Raw genomic sequence first — 21,256 nt, 5'->3', positions numbered from 1 at the left:
CAACTGGCAATCACAGCTCGTGGCCCAACATCAGTTTTGCATGGGTGTAGCCAGTAGCTCATGGAATGCAGACCGATATGCTATCAGCAATTCAGGTAATTTCTGGTTTCGTTCCATCTGTCCATTTACACAGTACTTGGCCAGTTCATGTTCTAGGGTCCAGTTGAATTTCTCCACCATCCAATCTCCCTGTGGCTTTGGTGGGGTCGTCCTGCCCTTCTTGATTCCCAACAACTTGCAGCACTCATGGAACGCAGCAGACTCGAAGTTTCTACCCTGGTCTGAATGCAGATCTTATGGCATCCCAAACAACAGAATTCGTCAAACAATACCTGAGCAACAATTCTGGCTTCCTGAACGGGGATAGCATAGGCTTCTAGCCACTTTGTGAAGTAGTCCATGGCAACACATATATACCGGATTCCTCTTTGAGCGAGTGGTAGAGCTCCAACAATGTCCACTGTGACTCCATACATAGGTGCACCAACTTGGTACACATGAAGATGGATGCAACCACATTTTTTGGATCCCTTCTTGGCACAGCATACATCACAGGCCTGACACCATTGTTCGACATCCTGACAGATGCCAGTCCAATAGAACCTCTGTCACAGCAGACTTAGGGTTTCTTCACTTCCAAATGCCTACTAGTGATCATGTTATGAGACTTCTTTAAGACCTCAGACCTTATTTTCTTAGGAACTACCAACACCCAATACTTGCTGAGGCCATTAGGTGTCTCCCATTGACGCTCAGGTTGTCCGTTGCACAAACAAAGAAGGTCCCACCTACTCCAGTAGCTCTCAGTCGCAAGGCTGAACCTGAAAAAATCTTCCCAAGCTGGTTGCACAGTACCCTGCTGCTGCCATTCTAATGCTGATTGTAAATCTGTATCATTCATCTGTATCCTCTTCAGGTATACTTCAGCTGACATTGGCCACACCACATTAGTACAGCTACATTTCTTGCTAAGATCGTCTTTCTTACTACACTGCTTGCAAAGTAGATCACAAGGATGCCAGCTCAGGCTGTCAGCATTGCCATGTACCTGCCCAGGATGATGCTGCACTTTATAGTTGTTCTGAAGCAGCTTCTCGAGCCAGCATCCCAGTTGTCCTTCAGGATTCTTTAATGTCTTCAGCCACTTGGGTGTTGCATGGTCCATCCTGATGATGAGGACCCATACAAGTAGGGATGGAAGAAGTCAATGCCCTTCATCACTGCTAGTGCTTCTTATGGATCATACACCAGTTCTGCTCTGGTGGGCTGAAGCTCTTGATGTAATATGCCACCACATACTATTTGCCGTCCTCCTTCTGTGACAGGACTCCACCAATGCCATGGTCACTAGCTTAACAGACCAGGATGAATGTTTGACCCTGAGCTGGGTATGACAACACTGGAAAGTTTGCCAACGCATGCTTGAGCTCATCATGGGCCTCCTGAGTCACTTCTGTCCGCATAAACTTCTGTTTCTTTATTAACCACCTGTGCAGAGGCTCAGCTATCATTGCAAAGCCACTGACATAATGCCGATAGTAGATAAACAGACCCAGGAAACTCCATAGCTCCATCACACAAGTTGGAACCGGCCAGGTTTTCACAGCTGCCACCTTCTTCGGATCAGTACGGATGTCGTCCTCGCTTAAAATCTGTCCCTGGGTACTTCACTTCCTTCTGGAACAAAGAGCACTTCTTAGGGTTCAGCTTGAGGTGCGCTGTTCAGATCCTGTTGATCATCTCTGAAAGCCTCTCCAGTTTCTGGTTGAAAGTCCATCCAAACACATCATCAAGAGACATGAGAGCTGTGTATCAATGCAGGCCTTCCAGTACGGTACTGTGATCATGAGTTGTTCAAAAGTAGCCATGACATTACACAGGCCTAGTGGCATCACTCTGATCTACCATAAAACCTGCCTGTATGAAAGGCTGTTTTCTCCTTGTTGTTTTTTGTGAAGTTGACCTGGTGATATCCCGCGTCATGTCTAGGGTGGAGAACCACAGGGCACCTGACAGGGCATCCAGCATATCATCATTTCTTGGTAAGGGGATTGCATCCTTCACTGTCACTTCATTTAGGGCTAGATAAATTACACAGCACCTCGCTGAGCCATCCTTCTTCCTTACCAGAACAGCTGCTGAAACCCGATGACTGCTGGACGTTTCAATCACTCGTTGACTTTGAAGATTCTCCATCATCTTCTCCATTTCTTCCCACTGAACTGGGGCCATCCTTGGAGCAGGCTGTTTAATTGGGCAGTGATCCCCTGTGTTGATACAATGTTCTACCAGATTTGTGTATTTCAGGTCTTTGTCTTCGGTGGAATAGATATAAACGAACTTCACTAGCAGTTTCCTTATTTGCAGCAATTGTGAGTCAACCAGTCACTGGGAGCTCCTGGGAAACAGGTCTTGCTACTGATCTTGTAGATTCTGACCTTGTTTGACTACACTCCTTTTTCACGCCATCCACTGATGCCACTCATGGTCCACTGCCTGGCACAGTCCTACCATTTCTCCCTCGTTGATGTGTGTCTCATGGGAGAAATTCGCCACAACAACTGGCTCTTTCCTTGCATCTGTTTCCACCAAATTCCTCCCAGCCATCACTCTAGCCTTAGTCATGCACCGTCCATAGGCTCCACCACCGCTAGAGAGCTCTTAAAAGAGCCACTCACCTTGGATTATAGCAGTAGTTCTGATCTTGGAGGTATCACTGTAGCGCCGGCGCCCTCACCTCACCCCCAGAAATGGTGTCTCACTGCCATGACGGGAACCGACTTTCCTCAGACCTTGAGCTTCATAGATCAGAAGTCCAGTTCACATCCCATGGACATCAGGTAGTACAGACCAAGAAGACACTGATCCTCCATGTTGACAATGTAGGCTGGAAGCATAGCCTCTTTCCCTGTCACTTCAGTCCTGAAATTCATGGGTCCCTTCAATTCTGCGAAGTGCCCAGTTACGGCTCACGTTCGTTCTGATAACTCAGGCAGATACTGATGACGTAACATATTAGGCCTCACAAAAGTCGCTTGGAGGCTGAATCAATCATCAGGGAATACTTCTTGCTGTCTTTTCATCCGATTACTCACATACTGTCAGTTGAAGTTCTCCTGCGTTATCTCGGTGGTGGGGCTAGTTTGGAAAAACTGTCTGGTTGTTGGCTCTTAACACTGGCCTTTACAATTTTTTTACTTCTTCTCTTCTGCAGCCCTATTCATATCCTCATTTTTCTTCTTTGGACAATGAGAACTGAAGTGTCATACCTCACCACATGTCCAACACCCTTTTCTTGCAATCGTAAATTTCCTTGCACTATTATGTTCTAGCTCCTTCTTCCACTTGTAGCAAACCTCCTTCTTGTGTCCTAGTTTCTCGTTGAACCAGCAACCTCCTCTAATCTCCTGTTCCTTCTTCCACTAGTAGCATTCCTCTTTCCTGTGCCCTGGCTCCTTGCAATACCAACGACCTCCATAAAATTTCTCCGCTTCATGTACAGACGTCGGAATAAGTTCGTTTCCTTTTCCGTGTTTGTAACACTGCTCAATGGAGAGGTATCCCCTCCTCCTTCCTTCCTCATAGTCCCACACTCCCACCCAGCCACCCCCACTTTTCTCTCCAACCCATAACCTCACCCGGTACCCTCCATACTCTCGCTCACAGCCAGCTAGGGGTTTCTGTATTTCATGCACCTCTCTAATTACGTGTAGTCTGAACAACTAATAAAGGAATAGTACAGTATATATCATAAACCAAGCTAGGAAAAGGTTTACTACACTGAGAGAGAGAGAGAGAGAGAGAGAGAGAGAGAGAGAGAGAGAGAAAAAATAAATCTGCTGTGATTAAATGTTGTGGTAAACTCTTTTACACACACACACACACACACACACACACACACACACACATTCACAAACGCACACTTTCTGCATATTTGTCGACCTATCTGTCTGTGCCTGTCTGTGTACTCCCCCCCCCCTCTCTCTGGATCCTTTGTCTCATCCCCAGTTGCCTATTCCCTCCTTCCCCTTTCTTTATGGCTAACTGCTCAGTCCCTACCTTCCTCCCTCTCTCTTTCCTTTCCTTCGTCTCTCTCTCCCTCTGTCACTCCCTCCTTACCTCACTCTTCTTTCTTCCTCCCTGTGTCACAACTTTGTCTTACTTTTTTCATCTGTCACATGTGTTATCTTTTTTTCTCCATTACTCTCTTCGTGTTTATTTACCCTTTACTAAATCCATTTCCTTCACAGCTTTCTTTCCCCAGTAATAACTGCATGCTTCTTTTTCTCTCTCCTCTCTCCGTCTCTCCATGTCACCTGAAATCTCTTCATTCATTCCGCTCTTCCCACTGTCCTTCCCTCACTTCCTTACTTCCTCTCCCTCCCCTTGTCTTCCCTTCTTAACATCCCCATCCTCTTTCTTGCCCTAAAAATTAACCTATTTTCTTCCCACCCTTAATCTCTACTTTCTTTCCCCAAATTTCTCTAATTTCTCTGTTTCTCTCTCTCCCTTTTTATTTGAATGTCATTCGTTCTATTCAGCCTCAATGCTTTCGTCTTATCCTGCTTAGTTCTTTCCCTGCGTCCTTGCCAGAATAACACACTTTCTTCCTCCTCCCTGTTACCTTGCCTCCTTTTCTATTTTTTCTCATTATCGTTCTCAGTATTCCGTTCCGTAGATGTCTCTCCCACTTTCTCCTTTTGTTATCCCTATGTCTAGGTTTGTTCCATTTCCATTTTCTTTCAGCTGTCTCCCTTTGTTTCTACTTCCCGTTTCCAGGCCTTTCTATACAATCTCCCTTTTCTCTTTCCCTTTCACACTGCTTGTATCCCATTTCACCTCTCACTGTCTCTTCTTCTTACTCTCTGTCTCTTAACTCTCGTTGTTCTCTCCTTGCCTCTCCCCTTTTTATTTTCTCTGTAACGCCCTCTCATTTCTCATTTTTCCACTCGCTCTCCTCCGCATGTTGCTCCCTGTCTTATAACTCTCTCTCTCTCTCTCTCTCTCTCTCTCTCTCTCTCTCTCTCTCACACACACACAGTGTAGTAAACCTTTTCCTAACTTGATTTATGATAAATACCATACTATTTCTTTATTAGTTGTTCAGACTACACGTAATTAGAGAGGTGCTTGAAGTACAGAAACCCCTAGCTGGCTGTGAGCGAGAGTATGGAGGGTACCGGGTGGGGTTATGGGGTCGGAGAGAAAAGTGGGGGGGTTGGGTGGGAGTGTGGGACTATGAGGAAAGGAGGAGGAGGGGATACTTCTCCGTCGAGCAGTGTTACAAACACTTTAGTCCACTGAAAAGGAAACGAACTTATTCCGACGTCTGTACATCCCCACAGTACGCGAGTTCCGAGTACACGATCCCCCTTGTACACGAGGACCTATTTTTTTTTTTTTTCAGTTTTAGTGTATTTTTTATTAGTACGCGAATTGAACTCCTTGTAAGCGAGACAGGCAGCAAAAAGTGGTCCTAATCCGGGGTTACACCGAGTACACGACATTGCCCCCCCCAAGAAGCGATAACAGGTAAAGGTCTATCTATCTATCTATTGCCAGACGCCATAATCCTGTAAGGGGTGGCCATTTGACTTTGAGTTACTGGTTTCACGGGAAGGGACACTAACCCTCCACCAACCCACTTGTTGACATGTAGGGAGCACGTATGGGTTGGTTATATGGTTACCACCCAGCACTGTAAATGGCTTCTTGGCTTACAGGAAACCATTTGGCTTGTCACTCAATATAAAGCCACCTGTAAAGGAAAGAAGAGCAATAAGAAGTGACAGGAAAGATTGGAGATATAGGAAGAGAGGAGGGCAGGCACAGAAAAAAAGAATGATAAAGGCAAAGGAAGAAGTAGGCAGCACCACATCTGTCAGGACTCCATATTATAATTACAAATCATAATAGATAGCATGATGGATAGATAGATGGATAGATAGATAGATAGATAGACAGATAGAAGCAGCAAGTCAGGGGATGAGATAGGTAGTGTGTCAGCGAGAATCGAGCAATGGTAAACATGTTTACACACTCTTACTCAAGGAATTCTTGATAGGCACGCGAACTGTGCCTCGTGACCATACGCACACATACACACATACACACACACAGGCTTCTAGAACATTTCAACAACAGTGTAACACACGTGACACGACCCCTGCTACACCAGAATGTAGGATTCTGAGATCAGAAGGAGGTTAGCCTTAGAATCGACAGGTAGTAGGGAGAAGGAGGCTAGCAACATGGGCGAGAGGGTGGAAGAGAGAGAGAGAGAGAGAGAGAGAGAGAGAGAGAGAGAGAGAGAGAGAGAGAGAGAGAGAGAGCGAGACAGGAGGTAGCTCGCAGGACTCTACTTTATACTTCATTCGTGTGTGAGAGACTGTTAATATTTCCAGGGCAAATAAAAATAGTCCCATACTAATCTTTACCTCTCCTCTCATTGCATGACAAAAGGGAAAGAAGATTATCTACTTACAGAACTACTCACGTATAACAACCACTCGTCCACGAGTCTAATATATGTATAACTGTTCTACAAAACATACTACAAGAAGCTACAAATTATATTGCAAGACATCAAGTGGGTGGATGATGGTCGCCACCACCTACCACCAGTGATTTACCTAGTAAAGCCATGATCTTGTAGGTTTACTTTATCTCAGGTAATATGTCTTAGATAGCTTCCCTGTATAGTACAATACTTAGGTCTGAAAGGCATCTCAAGGGTTGCCCATGAAAGGGGGTGCCGCCATATGTAATTTTTCCAGTAAGTTTATGTATTCACAGTACGCAAATTCCTAGTGCGCGATGTCCTCTGCCGCCCATATAGGCATGTACTGGGGAGATGTACTATATATATATATATAGATAGATAGATAGATAGATAGATAGCTAGAAAGATAGATAGTTTACTTTGCACTGACGGTACGGTGCCAGCACCATCCGTCAGTGTCAATTCACCTGTTGGTAACATCAGCTGGGGTAGACATATGGGACCTCATTCCTGTTTAATGGCTTGGAGTAGATCACCACTCAGTTATTATAAGCGATTTGTATTCACATCAAGCTGTAAGAGAAAAATTTTGGAACGAATGATGTCATTGTTGGGCTAGGTTGTAGTAGACCCAAAGGATGGTGGTGTGTATTTAAAATATTGAAGTTTCTGTTTATGCGCACCACCCACATCGATCAGCAAGAGTGGCACAGTAAGTAGTACACTGTACCCTGTACACTATATTGCAACTTCGCTAAAATTCATTATACCTTAATGACCTCACATAACTGCCGGTTGGCATGAATCCCAAGTCTTTTTTCTTTCCACTGGCTCTTCTCCGAAGTCAGCTCAATGCTATTGTACTGTACAATTCCCAAGGCACATATGTCTCAAACCAGGTATACTGTACGCAAGACACACTTGCGTCACATCAGGTAATATAATCTTAAACCGTGAACATAAATTATCACATACAGTACAGGGCAGTTCAGTGATTCCCGAAACAGCTTTATGCAACAAAAATTTGAAGTGTGAGTCGAACAGAGGTGCCTGGTCTGTTTGGTAATTTTTATAGTTCCTCTCTCAGAATTATCCTTCGTGCCACAAGTTTTTCTGCCTATGGGTGACTTTACACTCTCTCTCTCTTCTTTTCCTTCATTCTTTCCTCTTCCTTCTGCCTATGGGTAACTCAATACTGAGTGACAAGCCAAATGGTTTCCTGTACTCCAGAAAACTATTTACTACGATGGGTGGTAACCATATAACCAAATTATGGCGCCTGGTGGTTTAGAGGGTAATTAAGGTGCTCCAATCGGACTGAGCCTGTGTAGCTTTATATCCAAGGGGTGGTTGGGGTTTGTTGCTCACGTAATACCACTCAGGGATGAGTGAGGCTGGTCACTCTTGTCTTAAACGTCAGGACCAAGTCGCCTAGCCCCGCGTTCCTACGCTCCTCATGGGGCGACATAGGATTGGATGATGGATGGATTGATGGCCACAAGTTTTCCTATTTAAAATGAAAGGTTGTACAATATCAAGGATTATAGTTTTGTCAGTTACGGCTACATAACTACATACGTCTAAGCAAGATTTTGACAAATAAAATTCCTTGTGCTGGGTCATGATTTCCTATAGGATTTGTTCCCCACACGGGGAATACCAAATAAAAGGAATCACGTTTTATTCGCATTTAGGTCTGTAAGTCAACACAATTACCGACGTCTTTCTCGTAGTGGGTGCCGACAGCTCCACTCTCGGTACCCTATGATTAGAAAGTAACATGTTATAAATCAAATGCCTTGTTCATTGCCTCTCCCTGTGTTAGCTTCTGTTCTTACCTACCGCAGGTGTAATTGCTATCTAGCCCAACACCCGCAGCACGACATGAGGCTCTTACTACTCATCGTCATCACCACACTCTATCTCGCATTCCCTCCACCTGCTCAGTCTGCTCTGGCATGGCGTTATGAATCTCCTGCACCGAAGTCAAACATAATAAATACACGTAAGTTGACATTATGACTAAATTCACTAATATTATCCAGTGCTTTCGAAGGTTGTTATGAATTATCAGAATTGAACAGCGTTTCGGATCATGATGTGTAATATGACTTTTTCATCTTATGATAGTCTTTGCTCTCTTTTGTGTTACTGAATGAGCTTGCCTCTGATATGAAACCCATGACAGCCCATCAGATAATTACTTCCTGTAAGGATCAGTGGGGTTTGGAACTTTTTTTTTTTCACAGTTTGCTAGAAGCTTCGTGTCTTTTGTTTTATACACCAGAATATTTAACTGATAGCGCCAATTCATTATTATTATTATTATTATTATTTGTGTGTGTGTAACGCTAAGCTACCAGTGTGTCATGCCTGTGTTAGTGCTTTTCAAATTCCGTATCAGCACAATTATTTTGCGCTTCTGTTCTACCGCAGTGATAGAGGTGAGATGCAAAGCAGTAACTTCTTTGATGCCTGGGCTACTAAGTGCTGTTCTCTGAAGAAAATAAAATATCAGAAAGCACGGCTTCAGTTTTGCTGGATTCTGCACTTCTCTAGAATAATAAATGTCTTGTGTACTTAAGTTTTTACTGGCTCTTCAGGTTTATTTGTGTGTTACCATTCTCTTTTTACCTTAACCTGGCCCAAATTTTCCTCCTTTTGCAGCTTCTGCCACTTAGGTCAGTGGATGAAAAAATACTACTACAGCTCCACATACTTTCCATAGCACTGGTTCGTGACTAACGTCATATTTAAGTGTTATTTTATTTTTATAACTCAGCATTCAAGACGGAGAGAAGGCAATTTTAGGCCAGGTTAGAGTAAATGTATTATAGAGCTCCAAGTTCCTGCTGCAGCCTATTAATGGTGTTCATTTTTTGACTGCAAGGACGCAATGATAACGTGACGATAATGTGGGTGTTCAGCAAATGATCCGTGTCTCGGGTTATTAATGGTGGTGGTGTTTGTATGTACGGTATACTGTATACTAGTAGCTTGGAGGTGGCCATCATCATTACCATCATAGTTGTCAATCATCATCATCATCATCAGATGCAGCGAGAACAGCTGTTAGGTATAAGACAAATCAACGCTCATGTTTTATATAGTTTTAAGTAATTCTGATGCAGTCTGTAGAGTTTAGAATACGTAATCACATCAGTCCATGAACTTCCTTTTTTCCTTTTTTCTGCCTAACAGTTATATGTGGTTTTTGAGGAATCCCTCTGGATTTAAGGGGTTTGAAGTAGCCTATGTATAGTCCCTTATAACACTGATGAACACATTTTACGGCATCAAAGTGTAATCAATGCTCAACGGGGAGAGGAGCAACGTAAAGGATATTCCACGCTGTGATCCTTATTTTATGAACGTTAATAAATGTTTCCTTATTTCTGAGTAGAAAGTGATGTTGGCTGTATATATTTATTTCAGTATAGGCCTAATTATATTTAAGCGAAAAACGGTAATTGTTTTACTTGTTAAGGTTCATTGAAAATATTTGTTCATATTCATAGTAGACAATTACCGTTTCAAATATAAAATCACAGCGGAACAGAAGGCACCTGTATCTACAAAGTAATAACAGAAATCGCTTATGTGGTACTGACATCTTGGTTCTGAAAACCTCCATCACCCAAGATAAACGTATTCTGCAGAACATGCACGGGATCGTTGAATAGGGTTTGGTTTGTTTCTCAATATAATTTAAGAAGTTGTAGAGGACAAAGGACTTCTTTTGTGGGCGACGTTGATTTGAAGCAGAGAAATATATATTTTTTCTGACCACATGATTGTTGCACATTCCTAACCACATACGTACATTCTGAACTACGTTCGGTATATCATGGTAGCGGGTTAGATATCTAAGTTTAGTAAGTTCATTAATGGATTAGTTTCAGACAACAGAAAAGAAAAAAAAAAAAACTATCCTCCCGAACTCGCATCACAAGAATGTCAATGATGGCGCGAATCATACCTCACAGAAAAACTAATGTCAGTACCTCTCGCCTCCCATTCGCAGGTGTGGGGGATGAGGAATGCGAGTGTGAGGACGATGAGGAAGACGACTGTGAGAGGGATGAGGACTGCGACTGGAGCTACAAAGGTGACACCGGTAAGTAGCAAAGTATGTGTGAAGAACTGCCCAAAGTTAACACTTGGGAACAAATATGAACAAATGTCTGGTTGAAATGAGGTTGTAACCAACTGACCAAATGCAACAAACAGCCTGGAGCCAGCAATGAGCTTAAAGCTAGGACTATACTAGGTAGGTTGTACTGCGTGTGAGATGGCAGTTGAGGTAGTGTACTGAAGACTGAGAAGAAAGGAAATGACTTACGCTGGGCTTGGAGATATAATATTTCATTTGCTATCTCTGATGAGAGACAGTGAAGCTACCCTATTATTCCTGTAACACAACCTTCTTGGAAAACGCTTAGAAAGTTGGCGAGAGTCATCTGCAAAGGTTAAAAGAAGCAAGTGATAATAAAGCAAATATAAACGCTAGAGTCGGGAGATTCATATTCTGCGGGAGTTGATAGCCACGTTTCCGAAAATAGCAAGTAACTGACTGACAGTCTGGTTCTTAGAAAGATATATTCGAGACTCTAAGAAAAGGAAAACTTTCCATAAGCCAACAGATGGTTATGAAAAGCAAAGAGAAGTTATGAAATTAAGGTTGCAAGTGAATCAAAAGAAAACCCCAAGGGTTTTTATCAAATGTACCGTACGAAAAATAAAGATAGGATAGGACCACTCAGAACAGAATCAGGTGACATTACCAGTGAAGATAAAGAAATGTGCTCCATCCTAAATAATTATTTCATATCAGTATTCACCAAGGAAAATCTAGACCTGGTCCCTCAAGTAGCAAATATTTACGATGAGAATACGGAAAATATTCTTAGTAAAATAACCATTAGTAAGAAGGACGTATTGAAAGAAATTAATAAGTTAAAACCTCAAAAATCGCCAGGTCCGGACGATATATATGCAAAAATTATAAAAGAAACCAAAGAAGAATTATGTCAGCCACTTTTAACGTTATTTAATGACTCTTTAAGTTCAGGAGACGTTCCAGAGGCGTGGAAGACCGCAAACGTAGTGCCCATCTTTAAAAAGGGTGATAAATCAGCTGCGTCGAATTATCGTCCGATAAGTCTAACGTCAATAGTAGGAAAAATGTTAGAGTTAATTTTGGCAAATAAGATTAGAGAACACTTAGAAAGATTTAATCTTATAAACGAAAGTCAGCACGGATTCAGGCAAGGACGATCCTGCCTCACAAACTTGTTGTCATTCTACTCGGAGGTCTATGAGGCAGTAGATAGCGATAAAGCTTACGATGTTATTTATCTGGACTTTAGTAAAGCTTTTGATAGGGTCTCACACGAAAGGTTAGTTAGAAAGGTTCGAGCACACGGTATAGACGGCGATATCTTAAAATGGATAGAAACCTGGCTGAAAGGACGAAAGCAGAGAGTATTAATAAACGGAACTAATTCGGACTGGGGATTAGTAACTAGTGGTGTACCACAGGGTTCAGTACTCGGTCCCTTATTATTTATTATATATATATAAATGATCTAGACTTAGAAGTCAATAGTAGCATCAGCAAATTTGCCGACGATACAAAAATAGGGCGTATCATTAACTCGACTGACGATTGCCATAACTTACAAAAAGACCTCGATATATTGTCCAAATGGTCTAAAACTTGGCAAATGGAATTTAACGTTGAAAAATGTAAAGTACTTAACGCAGGCAAGACCATTGGAGACACTAAATACAGCATAGATAAGAAAGAAATTAGCAGATCGGAATGCGAGAGGGATCTAGGAGTTATGATTAGTAACGACCTTAAACCAGGCAACAGTGTATTAATGCGAGAAATAAAGCAAATAGGGTCCTAGGATTTATTTCGAGAAGCGTGAGCAATAGATCATCAAAAGTAATGCTGAAACTTTGTCTAGCATTAGTAAGGCCACATTTAGACTACGCAGTACAATTTTGGTGTCCTTACTATAGAATGGATATTAATTCGTTAGAAAATGTACAGAAAAGAATGACAAATATGATACATGACGTCCGGAACCTGTCATACGAAGACAGACTGAAAAGACTAAGTCTGCACTCACTAGAGAGGCGTAGAGTAAGGGGAGACTTAATTGAGGTTTTTAAGTGGATGAAGGGTATAAATAAGGGAGATATTAGTAAGGTACTTAAAGTGAGCATACAGGATAGAACTAGAAATAATGGTTTCAAACTAGAAAAATTCCGTTTCAATAAGGAAATAGGTAGAAATTGGTTTGGTAATAGAGTAGTAGACGAATGGAATAAGCTACCTAGTAAAGTAGTTGCTGCCTCTTCTATTGAGAGTTTCAAGCATAGGCTAGATAAGCATATGACAAATAAGGGGTGGATATAGAAAAAAAAAAAATCTTATAACCAATACTAATTCATAATTTTTCCTTTTCAGGTTACACTATGATAGTAGCTATTCTCCTTTCACACTTTCCTGTAAAATGTCCACGCCAGTTTTTCTATTATGCGTGGTGTTCTTTCTGACCTTTTCCTGCCGGCTTCGGCTGGAGGGTATGGAGGGCGGGGGAGAGCCTTCTTCTTTGCTATCCTTATCTCATTCTAGTAGTTCAGTTACTCTTCAAGAAGCTGCCTAGCACAGGCCAACCGGCCTACTGCAGTTATCCTCTCTTATGTTCTTATGTTACAGCAGCACCACGTCCTGAGCCACATGCCCGATTGAGCATGTCTGGGGAAGTATTCGCATTCATGAACAGGCAATCTGGATCGTGCACAGGTCCAGAGAGTAGAGGGCTGTCCCACTTCCACTCCCGCATGGAGGGTATGTGGAAATCAGATAGTTCACGCCTGCATCATCTCAGCCAAGCAAACAAGATCATAGAATATTCACGGGGCGGAAGGAGCAAAGAGGGTTCCAGGGGAGGAGACGAGAGTCGGTTAAGGGGGGTGTAGTAAGGTTTAGGCTTAGATTTTTATTTTTTAGCTGCATTTTGGAGTGCGTGAATAAACAGGAATGCTCGTGGAGGCATACAAGTGGTGGTGTTTCAAGATTAAACTTCTGGATGGGAGATTCTGGCATTACACAAGCCTTATAATTAATTTCCTAGTGACGGGGTTCAAAGAAAGGATAAGAAGCATGACCTGAAAGCAATCTGTGTTGACCTGAATCGATCTCTTGTGCAAGTTGATTTTGAAGGACCTGAAAGACCCGATGCAGCTTAGGGGGATAAAATTGTTTACGATGGGTAAATTTTCGCGGACTTACTTTTTCCAACTCTCATGACTCCCATTTTCCTGCTCTCTCTCTCTCTCTCTCTCTCTCTCTCTCTCTCTCTCTCTCTCTCTCTCTCTCTCTCTCTCTCTCTCTCTCTCACACACACACACACACACACACACCTACTGACCTACTGTATCACCATTCAGGTCCGAAATATTGGAAAGAGAATTACCCATGTTGCGGAGGTCAGCACCAGTCTCCCATTGACCTCTACGACGGGACACCGATGACGGCGACGCCCTTCCAGTTCCATAACTACGACGATACGCCAACATCAGTCACAGTCATTAATAATGGAGACACAGGTACGCCTGTACTGCTTTTACTCAAACCTGGCCTAAAACTGCCCTCTCTGTATCTTCATTGCTGAGTTGCAAAAACATAGTATCATTGAAATATGTTGCAAGTCACGAGAAAGCGCTATGGAAAGGACGTATAGGCGTATAATTGCCTCTTACCTTCAGTAATCTACGCGAATGAAGCTGTAAACGTACGAAAATCTGGGCCAGGTTAATGTAAAAAGGATATAGTTCTTTCAACATTGGGTCGTGAAATCCTTTGAGGTGTCCTTGGTTATTCATTAAGGTTAGTTTTCATACTCTGAAGATTATGGTCAGTTTGTTTTCATCTGACAGTGATCTCGAATTCTTTTCTGCTCCGTTGATGGCCAATTGTAGTCTCATACAAGGGTTTATTTCATTAGTGACCAAGGAGGCTCATTCCTGCCTCATAAATAAGAAGTATCGAACTTCATTCAACCACAACATAGTATTTGTGTGAGAGATCCACTTCCATCAAACGATAATGAACTAACTATGAAAATGCTTCCTTGGCCAATTTTGTTAATGTTTGCAGCACGACCGAGTCTGCTGTTCTCAGCTTCTCACTTGGTTCTTACGTAAGCTAACGTAATCTGATCAGGAAATGCTGACGCGCAGATTACAACCCACATTCTTATCAGCAAGAATAATAACCTCACACACGTAGGTTTAGAGGGCAAGATTTTTGAATTATTGAGTAAAAAATTACAACAAATTCTTCAATAAGCTTCCCAAATCGATTAGGCTATTCGGATTAAAAACTAACAGGTATTTTCTTACTGGCAGCCAGGGTCACGGTGGACATGCCGAACACACCCTATGTGAGTGGTGGGAATCTCGACGGCGAATATGAGTTCGTGCAGCTTCACTTCCACTGGGGTTCCAATAACTCCGTTGGCTCAGAGCATTTGATCCAGCACAAAAGGCAAGTTGGGAGTTAACGGTGATCAGGGCGGAGTATGGCGGTGGTTGAGGTGGAGTATGGCAATGAGTAGGGTGGGGTATGATAGTAATTGGGGTGGAGTATGGCAATGAGTAGGGTGGGGTATGATAGCAATTGGGGTGGAGTATGGAGAATGGCAGTGGTAAAGGTGGAGTATATTTAGAGGGGAGTATGGTACCGACTAGGGTGGAGTAAGGCAGAGGTAAGGAAGAAGGAGCACGGCAGTAGTAAGAAAGTGATCAGGTCGGAGTTGGGCTGTTGTTAGGCAATAAAGCTGTGGAGTGTGGAGAATGGCAGTAGTTAAGGTGAAGTATGGTGGTATTTAGAGTGGAGAATGGTAGCGACTAGGATGGAGTAAGGCAGAGGTAAGGCAGAAGGGGTACGGCAGTAGTAAGAGAGTGATCAAGTCGGAGTTGGGCTGTTGTTAGGCAATAAAGCGCTTGAAGCAGGAAAGGATGAAGGATGACAGGCAAGAGGGAAGTGAAACAAGGAGGTAGAGCTTAGACTACACTGAGACGGCATGGGATAGTGCATGGCAGACAGGGATGAATCAGTGAACAATGGTTAGCTCGGCCCCATGATGGAAACAAAGGAATGAGGCAGTCTGATAACGGAGGCAGAGGGTTTAGTATGATGACAGGAGGAGAAATAAAGGAAACCGTGGGACGAAACACAATGATATATAGAGAAGGACACAGATTAAGTATGTTAACATGAGGAGAAATGAAAGAAATAAAGAGAAGAGGCAGTATGGTAAAGGAGGCGGAAGATCAAGTATGATGACAGGGAGAGAAATAAAAAAAAAGGACTAGACAGTATGATAAAATAGTCAGAAGATTGGTGCCTCCCTCTCAGATGGATATAAATCTTAAATTAATGGACTAAAATAGCATGAGAGAGAGAGAGGGGGGGGGGGCGTGGCAGATAGACAAGGAGAAAATAATACTGCTTGTGCTGTGCTCTCAGGTACCCGTGCGAGGTCCACCTCGTGCATTACAAGAAGAGTTACAAGGACCAAGCAACGGCCACTAAGTACGAGGACGGTCTGGCGGTACTGGGGGTTATGTTTACCATCTCTGAGGAAGACAACCCAGCACTCGCTGGACTTATAACAGCGCTTGCCAGCGTCACCAAGCCATGTGGTATTTTGTGTTGTTTTGTTTACCACAGAACTTGATGCTTTGTGAGATGTAAACCTCTACTTGTACTTCTTTCAGTCTAATTCAGAGCTGGTGTGTCTCATCTCTGATTTAAGCTTTCATGTATCACGTAAGGTATTTCTGATTAAATTTACTGCCAGCCTCTTTACTACTGTTTCTTAATACAAACATCTTCGTCGGGTGGTTGCACTACATCCTGTCCATATCATTACATCCACCTGTTTCATTCAGAAGGTTGGTTGGAGAAGAGAGAGAGAGAGAGAGAGAGAGAGAGAGAGAGAGAGAGAGAGAGAGAGAGAGAGAGAGAGAGAGAGAATTACTTGGTATTACATGCTTTCGTCATTTTCATGAGGATAAGGACAAGCCCAATTCTTTCATATTCGTTCCTTTACCATCAGGTCAAAAGGCCACCGTTTCGTCCTTGCTGCTGTCGACCTTCCTACCCAATAACAGGAACAATTTCTACCGCTACCAAGGCTCTCTGACCACACCGCCCTGCAACGAGGCGGTAGTGTGGACGGTCTTCAGTGACACTCTAAACATATCGGCTGCACAGGTGAGGAAATAAGAGTAAATATATTCTCCTATACATTTTTAACTCTAACTTGGCCTAAAATTGCCATCTCTCCATCCTGAATGCTTAGCTGTAACAATAGGTTAACATTCGAGTATCCTACTACTCACTAAGAAGTGCAGTGGAAAGGATGTAGGGCTGTAGCATTGTCTGTTCTGCTTTTGGTGAAATACTGTAGACTGCAAAAGGACGAAAATCTTGGCCAGGTTAATGTGAAAAGACTGTTGTGACAGTTACACCTGCGGTACCCTTACTCTCTCCATTATAAATATTCTCTTGTGCTGCCTTTAGTGCTGGAGCATTTAGTCCCTTCAGTACAATGATGTCTTTTCTGTTTTATCCTTGCTGCCACAAGATGTCTGTACTCTGCATAGGAATGACTCTTCAAACAGATGTCTGTTATAGTCTTCATTAAGCCCTTCACTAAAAGGTCTCCTTAGGTAGCAAGAATAAACAAACAGGACGTCATCGTAGTAAAGGGGTCAAGCGCGTTTGTGTTACACTCAGGATTTTAAACATTTAGAATGGTTGGGGTTTCTCATAGCCGCATAAAATCGTCTGTGGTTAGCAAGAATAAAATGGTGAAGTGTGGCTATACCCCCACAGATGGCGGCGTTCCGCAAGCTGAAGGACGCACACGGACATCCCTTGGTTGACAACTTCCGTCCTCTTCAGCCTCTCGGTACCAGACCGGTGAGTTTCTTTTTCGCCAGGTGAGTTCCTTTTCCCTAGTTGAGTTGTTTTTCCCAGGAGAGTTCTTTTTACCAGGTAAGTTCTTTTTCCCAGGAGATTTCTTTTTCCCAGGAGAGTTCTTTTTACCAGGTAAGTTCTTTTTCCCAGGAGATTTCTTTTTCCCGGGTGAGTTCTTTTTCCGTCAGGTGAGTTTTTATTCCCAGGTGAGTTCTTTTTCCCCGGTGAGTCCTTATTCCCAGGTGAGTTTTTTTTTCGTATGCACAGTTCCCTCCACTTACGCGTTTACAAATAGGCTCCAGGTTTCGAATAACGTGGTATTGCTCTGTTTATGTTCGATTGTACCTCTTTATAGAATAAATACTATGGAATAAGGAACTTAGAACATTTATAAACAAAGTTTTTGGATTTTAAGATACTACTTGAAACTTGGAACTTACATATAGCCGTGGAACTGAAAGGGGAATGTGCAGGACTCTGGAGCCGGATTCTAAAATATATTTACCATCTATTTCTTGTCGAAGCCTAGATTTGTTTCTGTGGGAAGAAGTGGAGACAAGGAAACATTCTGAACCCTCCTTTCATAGTTTGTGTTTCCTGCAGAAAACAGATATAACATACGACAATTTTCCTTCGTAACTATATTATTCTTAATATTATTATTATCTTTATTTATTTATTTACTTATTTATTTAATGGAGGGGGAACAAGAGGCACGCGAAGTCTCGGCAATCTTCTTGCATTGGCGTCCGGCAATAACAGATTATGGTTATGCCAGGGAATCGACCATAAATATTTTCGAGAAGTTCACCCATGGACTACTGATATTTTTTTACTGGTACTGATAACGTTAACTAATTCTGTAGCGTTAAAGCTGTAACACAATCTAATATTATGTTACTGATCATACTGTCTAATGCCTGTAATCCCTGTTCCAGCTGTACTTCGCCAACTCTGCCTAGGATGCTGAACTGGTTATATGGTTCACGAGAAGACTCAAGACCACCATGAGAACCAGTTTACTTCATCAGCTGTTTCCTTCCTCGACTTTCCTTATAGTTTACGTAGCGGTGAAATTTCCAAAAGTAGTACCTTGATGAGGCTGTTGTACAATTGCGTGTTAAGTAAAAATTACCTCTAACGCACCATAACCTACAAAAGGAAATTTAAAAGGATAAAAGAGAGTCCCATATTACTTCTTTTGGGATATAGGAGGTCCTGAAGCTATAGGTTACCATTGTCCAACAGACCAATCTTCTTTCCAAGCAGCATATACTGATATAAAGCTTCTGGTCATCTCTGGAAAATAAAAACCGCATTACATAAAACATAGCCTTGATTTCCGTCTCCAGTGTCTTCCACTAGGCCACTACTTGTCAGCTGAGAACTGCTATAAAATAAACTTCTAATGTAAACACACACACACACACACACACACACACACACACACACACACACACACACACATCGGTGAATCATTTTAAGCACTTATGAATATTTCTTACTTTACAATGTATTCACTACAGTGTAAGTGTATTGCTGCTTCTTACAGAGGGTACAGTAGTAAGGTAGCCAAATTGGTATTTTTCGCGTGCAACTATGTGTTGAAATGTTATTGATTTTATTATGTAATTTTAAACTATTTATCACTGTTGAAAACGTAACGCCAACAACAGTTTCTTGTGTTGCAGCTGTTGCTTAGATATCAGTCTTTGCTTGGTGTTTGTACTAGATTATAGGCAGTAACAGGACAGTCGGGAACAAATCCTACTTCGACGTCCCTGAGGGCCTGCCTCTAATCTCTGGCCCCCCAAAAGAAGTCATTCAGTATGGTAATGTCTTTATTAAATTTTTTCTGTTGCCAGACGATTTCAGTCAACTCTGAACTGTAGAGATTAGATGTGACCTCTGTTCACCCCGTCAGTACCAGGGGCATTTCCTAGGTTTAAAAAGCGTAAGGAGATAGCAAGAATAAGATAAAAGAATTACATCACGGGATTCATGGAGCTGATATTTGTTGAGGGTTACAGAAGTTTTTCCGTTTGTGTGAAGGAGTGTTGAGTGTTCCATTTGGTGTACTGTATAATCTGTGTGAACCTTGTAATCTATATAATAAATAAATAAATAAATTAATTAATATATATATATATATATATATATATATATATATATATATATATATATATATATATATATATATATATATTGTTACGGAACAGAGAAAGATAATGTACACTTTAAGTGAGAATACGAAGAGTCACTACTGTCCCGTAAAGTTCCAGGTTCAAAACAAAAGAGTTAGGTAAAATTACAAGTTAAAGTTTAATGCTTAAACTAACAACAAAACATTCAGGACTCATAAGGATAATGTAATGGCAAATAAACAGGTTAAATATATGGTTAACTGCAATAGCCTCTATTAACACGAAATTAGCAAGAGTAAATTTATCTAAGTCAGCCCTGATAAAATGAGATACCAGATAATACTCAGTGAATGCCAGATAAATTATTACAGATACAAACTATTATCAAAAATGACTGACATAACCCAACATTAATCAAAAACCTCACTAGGCCTAAGAATTAACTTTATGCTACACAGTACAAGAAAAAATGCAATAACAGTTATACTCAAATTACACCACAGCTGCTAGATGGTTGGAGACTTCCTGAGAAATTCACAATAATAATAACTGTACAGGGGAGGACAGAGATGTGAACAAAATGAGGAGCAGATCTAAGTGGCAATGATGCAGAGACTGAGCTCATTATATAGGGGCCAGCAGAGCTTGATACAACTTGTAAGAAGGACGCGCAAATGAAGCCATGGGGACAAAGAGATGAAAATCCCGCACTGAACAACAGAAAGGACGACTTACTCTACTATAACGGTAGAAGGGGGGGACTGAGGCAGAACACGCTCGTGATCAAACATGCAGCATACTGTGCATTAAAATTACACAAAGGATGATGAAATCATAGGCTATGTAACACCTCCCCACAAAGAAAAAAGAAATTTACAAAGGAAATTTCTTATTACTCTAAAACAATCTGTATATGGCATTACAGAACATGCAAAAGTCTTTCCTAATGTTACAAAACATGAGATCTCCCTAGCACGTTCAGTCATAGGTACTTGCCAGTATCCCTTTAACAAATCAAACTTACTTATGTACCTAGCCTTTCCGATCTTGTCTATGCAATCTTCCACGCGAGGGAGAGGGTAAGTGTCTGTTTTGGCTATCTGATTAACACGTCTGTAGTCAATGCAAAAGCCGCTGTGACCCACCTGGCTTAGGGACTAGAGTGACAGGAGAACTCCACTCGCTCTGACAGGGCTCAATCATCATGTGGTCCAACAGGTAGCCAAGCTCCTTCTCGATGAGAGGAACTTTCACTGGGTTCACACGGTAAGGAGGCAGTTTAATTGGCTTTGCGTCTCCAACATCGACATCATGCATCAACACAGTAGTTCTTCCTGGAGTGGCACGGAACACTTGCGGGTACTCCTGCAGTAATGCCGAAAACTCTTGCCTTTCCTCGGGAGGTAGATGAGAAAGCTTAGTCTGGAGATCATTCATGATATCAGGATTCTTCCCCAAACTATCACTCAGGCTCATGCTGCATGGGAGAGCTTCACTTGCAGACTCGGGTGGAACAGCTACAGTGCAGACTGGATTATTTTCGTCCCGCCTGTGATATAACTTTAGCATGTTGATGTGACATAGTTGCTTGCTCTTTCTACG

The 21,256-nt window shown here is 42.1% G+C and overlaps 1 protein-coding gene across 1 annotated transcript; it reads left to right on the top strand.

Moving 5' to 3' along the window:
• The first annotated feature begins 2,484 nt into the window (after positions 1-2,484).
• Positions 2,485-18,574, top strand: LOC145416337 (carbonic anhydrase-like). The gene is made up of 9 exons (XM_080285336.1): positions 2,485-2,840; positions 8,350-8,507; positions 10,527-10,619; positions 13,970-14,128; positions 14,930-15,068; positions 16,053-16,228; positions 16,645-16,802; positions 17,427-17,513; positions 18,449-18,574. Exons 1-9 carry the CDS (start codon positions 2,485-2,487, stop codon positions 18,470-18,472), a joined length of 1,350 nt encoding a protein of 449 aa, XP_080141462.1. The 3' UTR covers positions 18,473-18,574.
• The last annotated feature ends 2,682 nt before the right edge of the window (positions 18,575-21,256 follow it).

This window comes from Coenobita brevimanus, chromosome 105, assembly GCF_032717465.1.
Source record: "Coenobita brevimanus isolate Jiangsu-jjx chromosome 105, ASM3271746v2, whole genome shotgun sequence".
NCBI classification, from domain to species: domain Eukaryota; kingdom Metazoa; phylum Arthropoda; class Malacostraca; order Decapoda; family Coenobitidae; genus Coenobita; species Coenobita brevimanus.
Note: the sequence above shows the minus strand (reverse complement) of the source record. Positions and strands in the feature narration are given on the sequence as shown.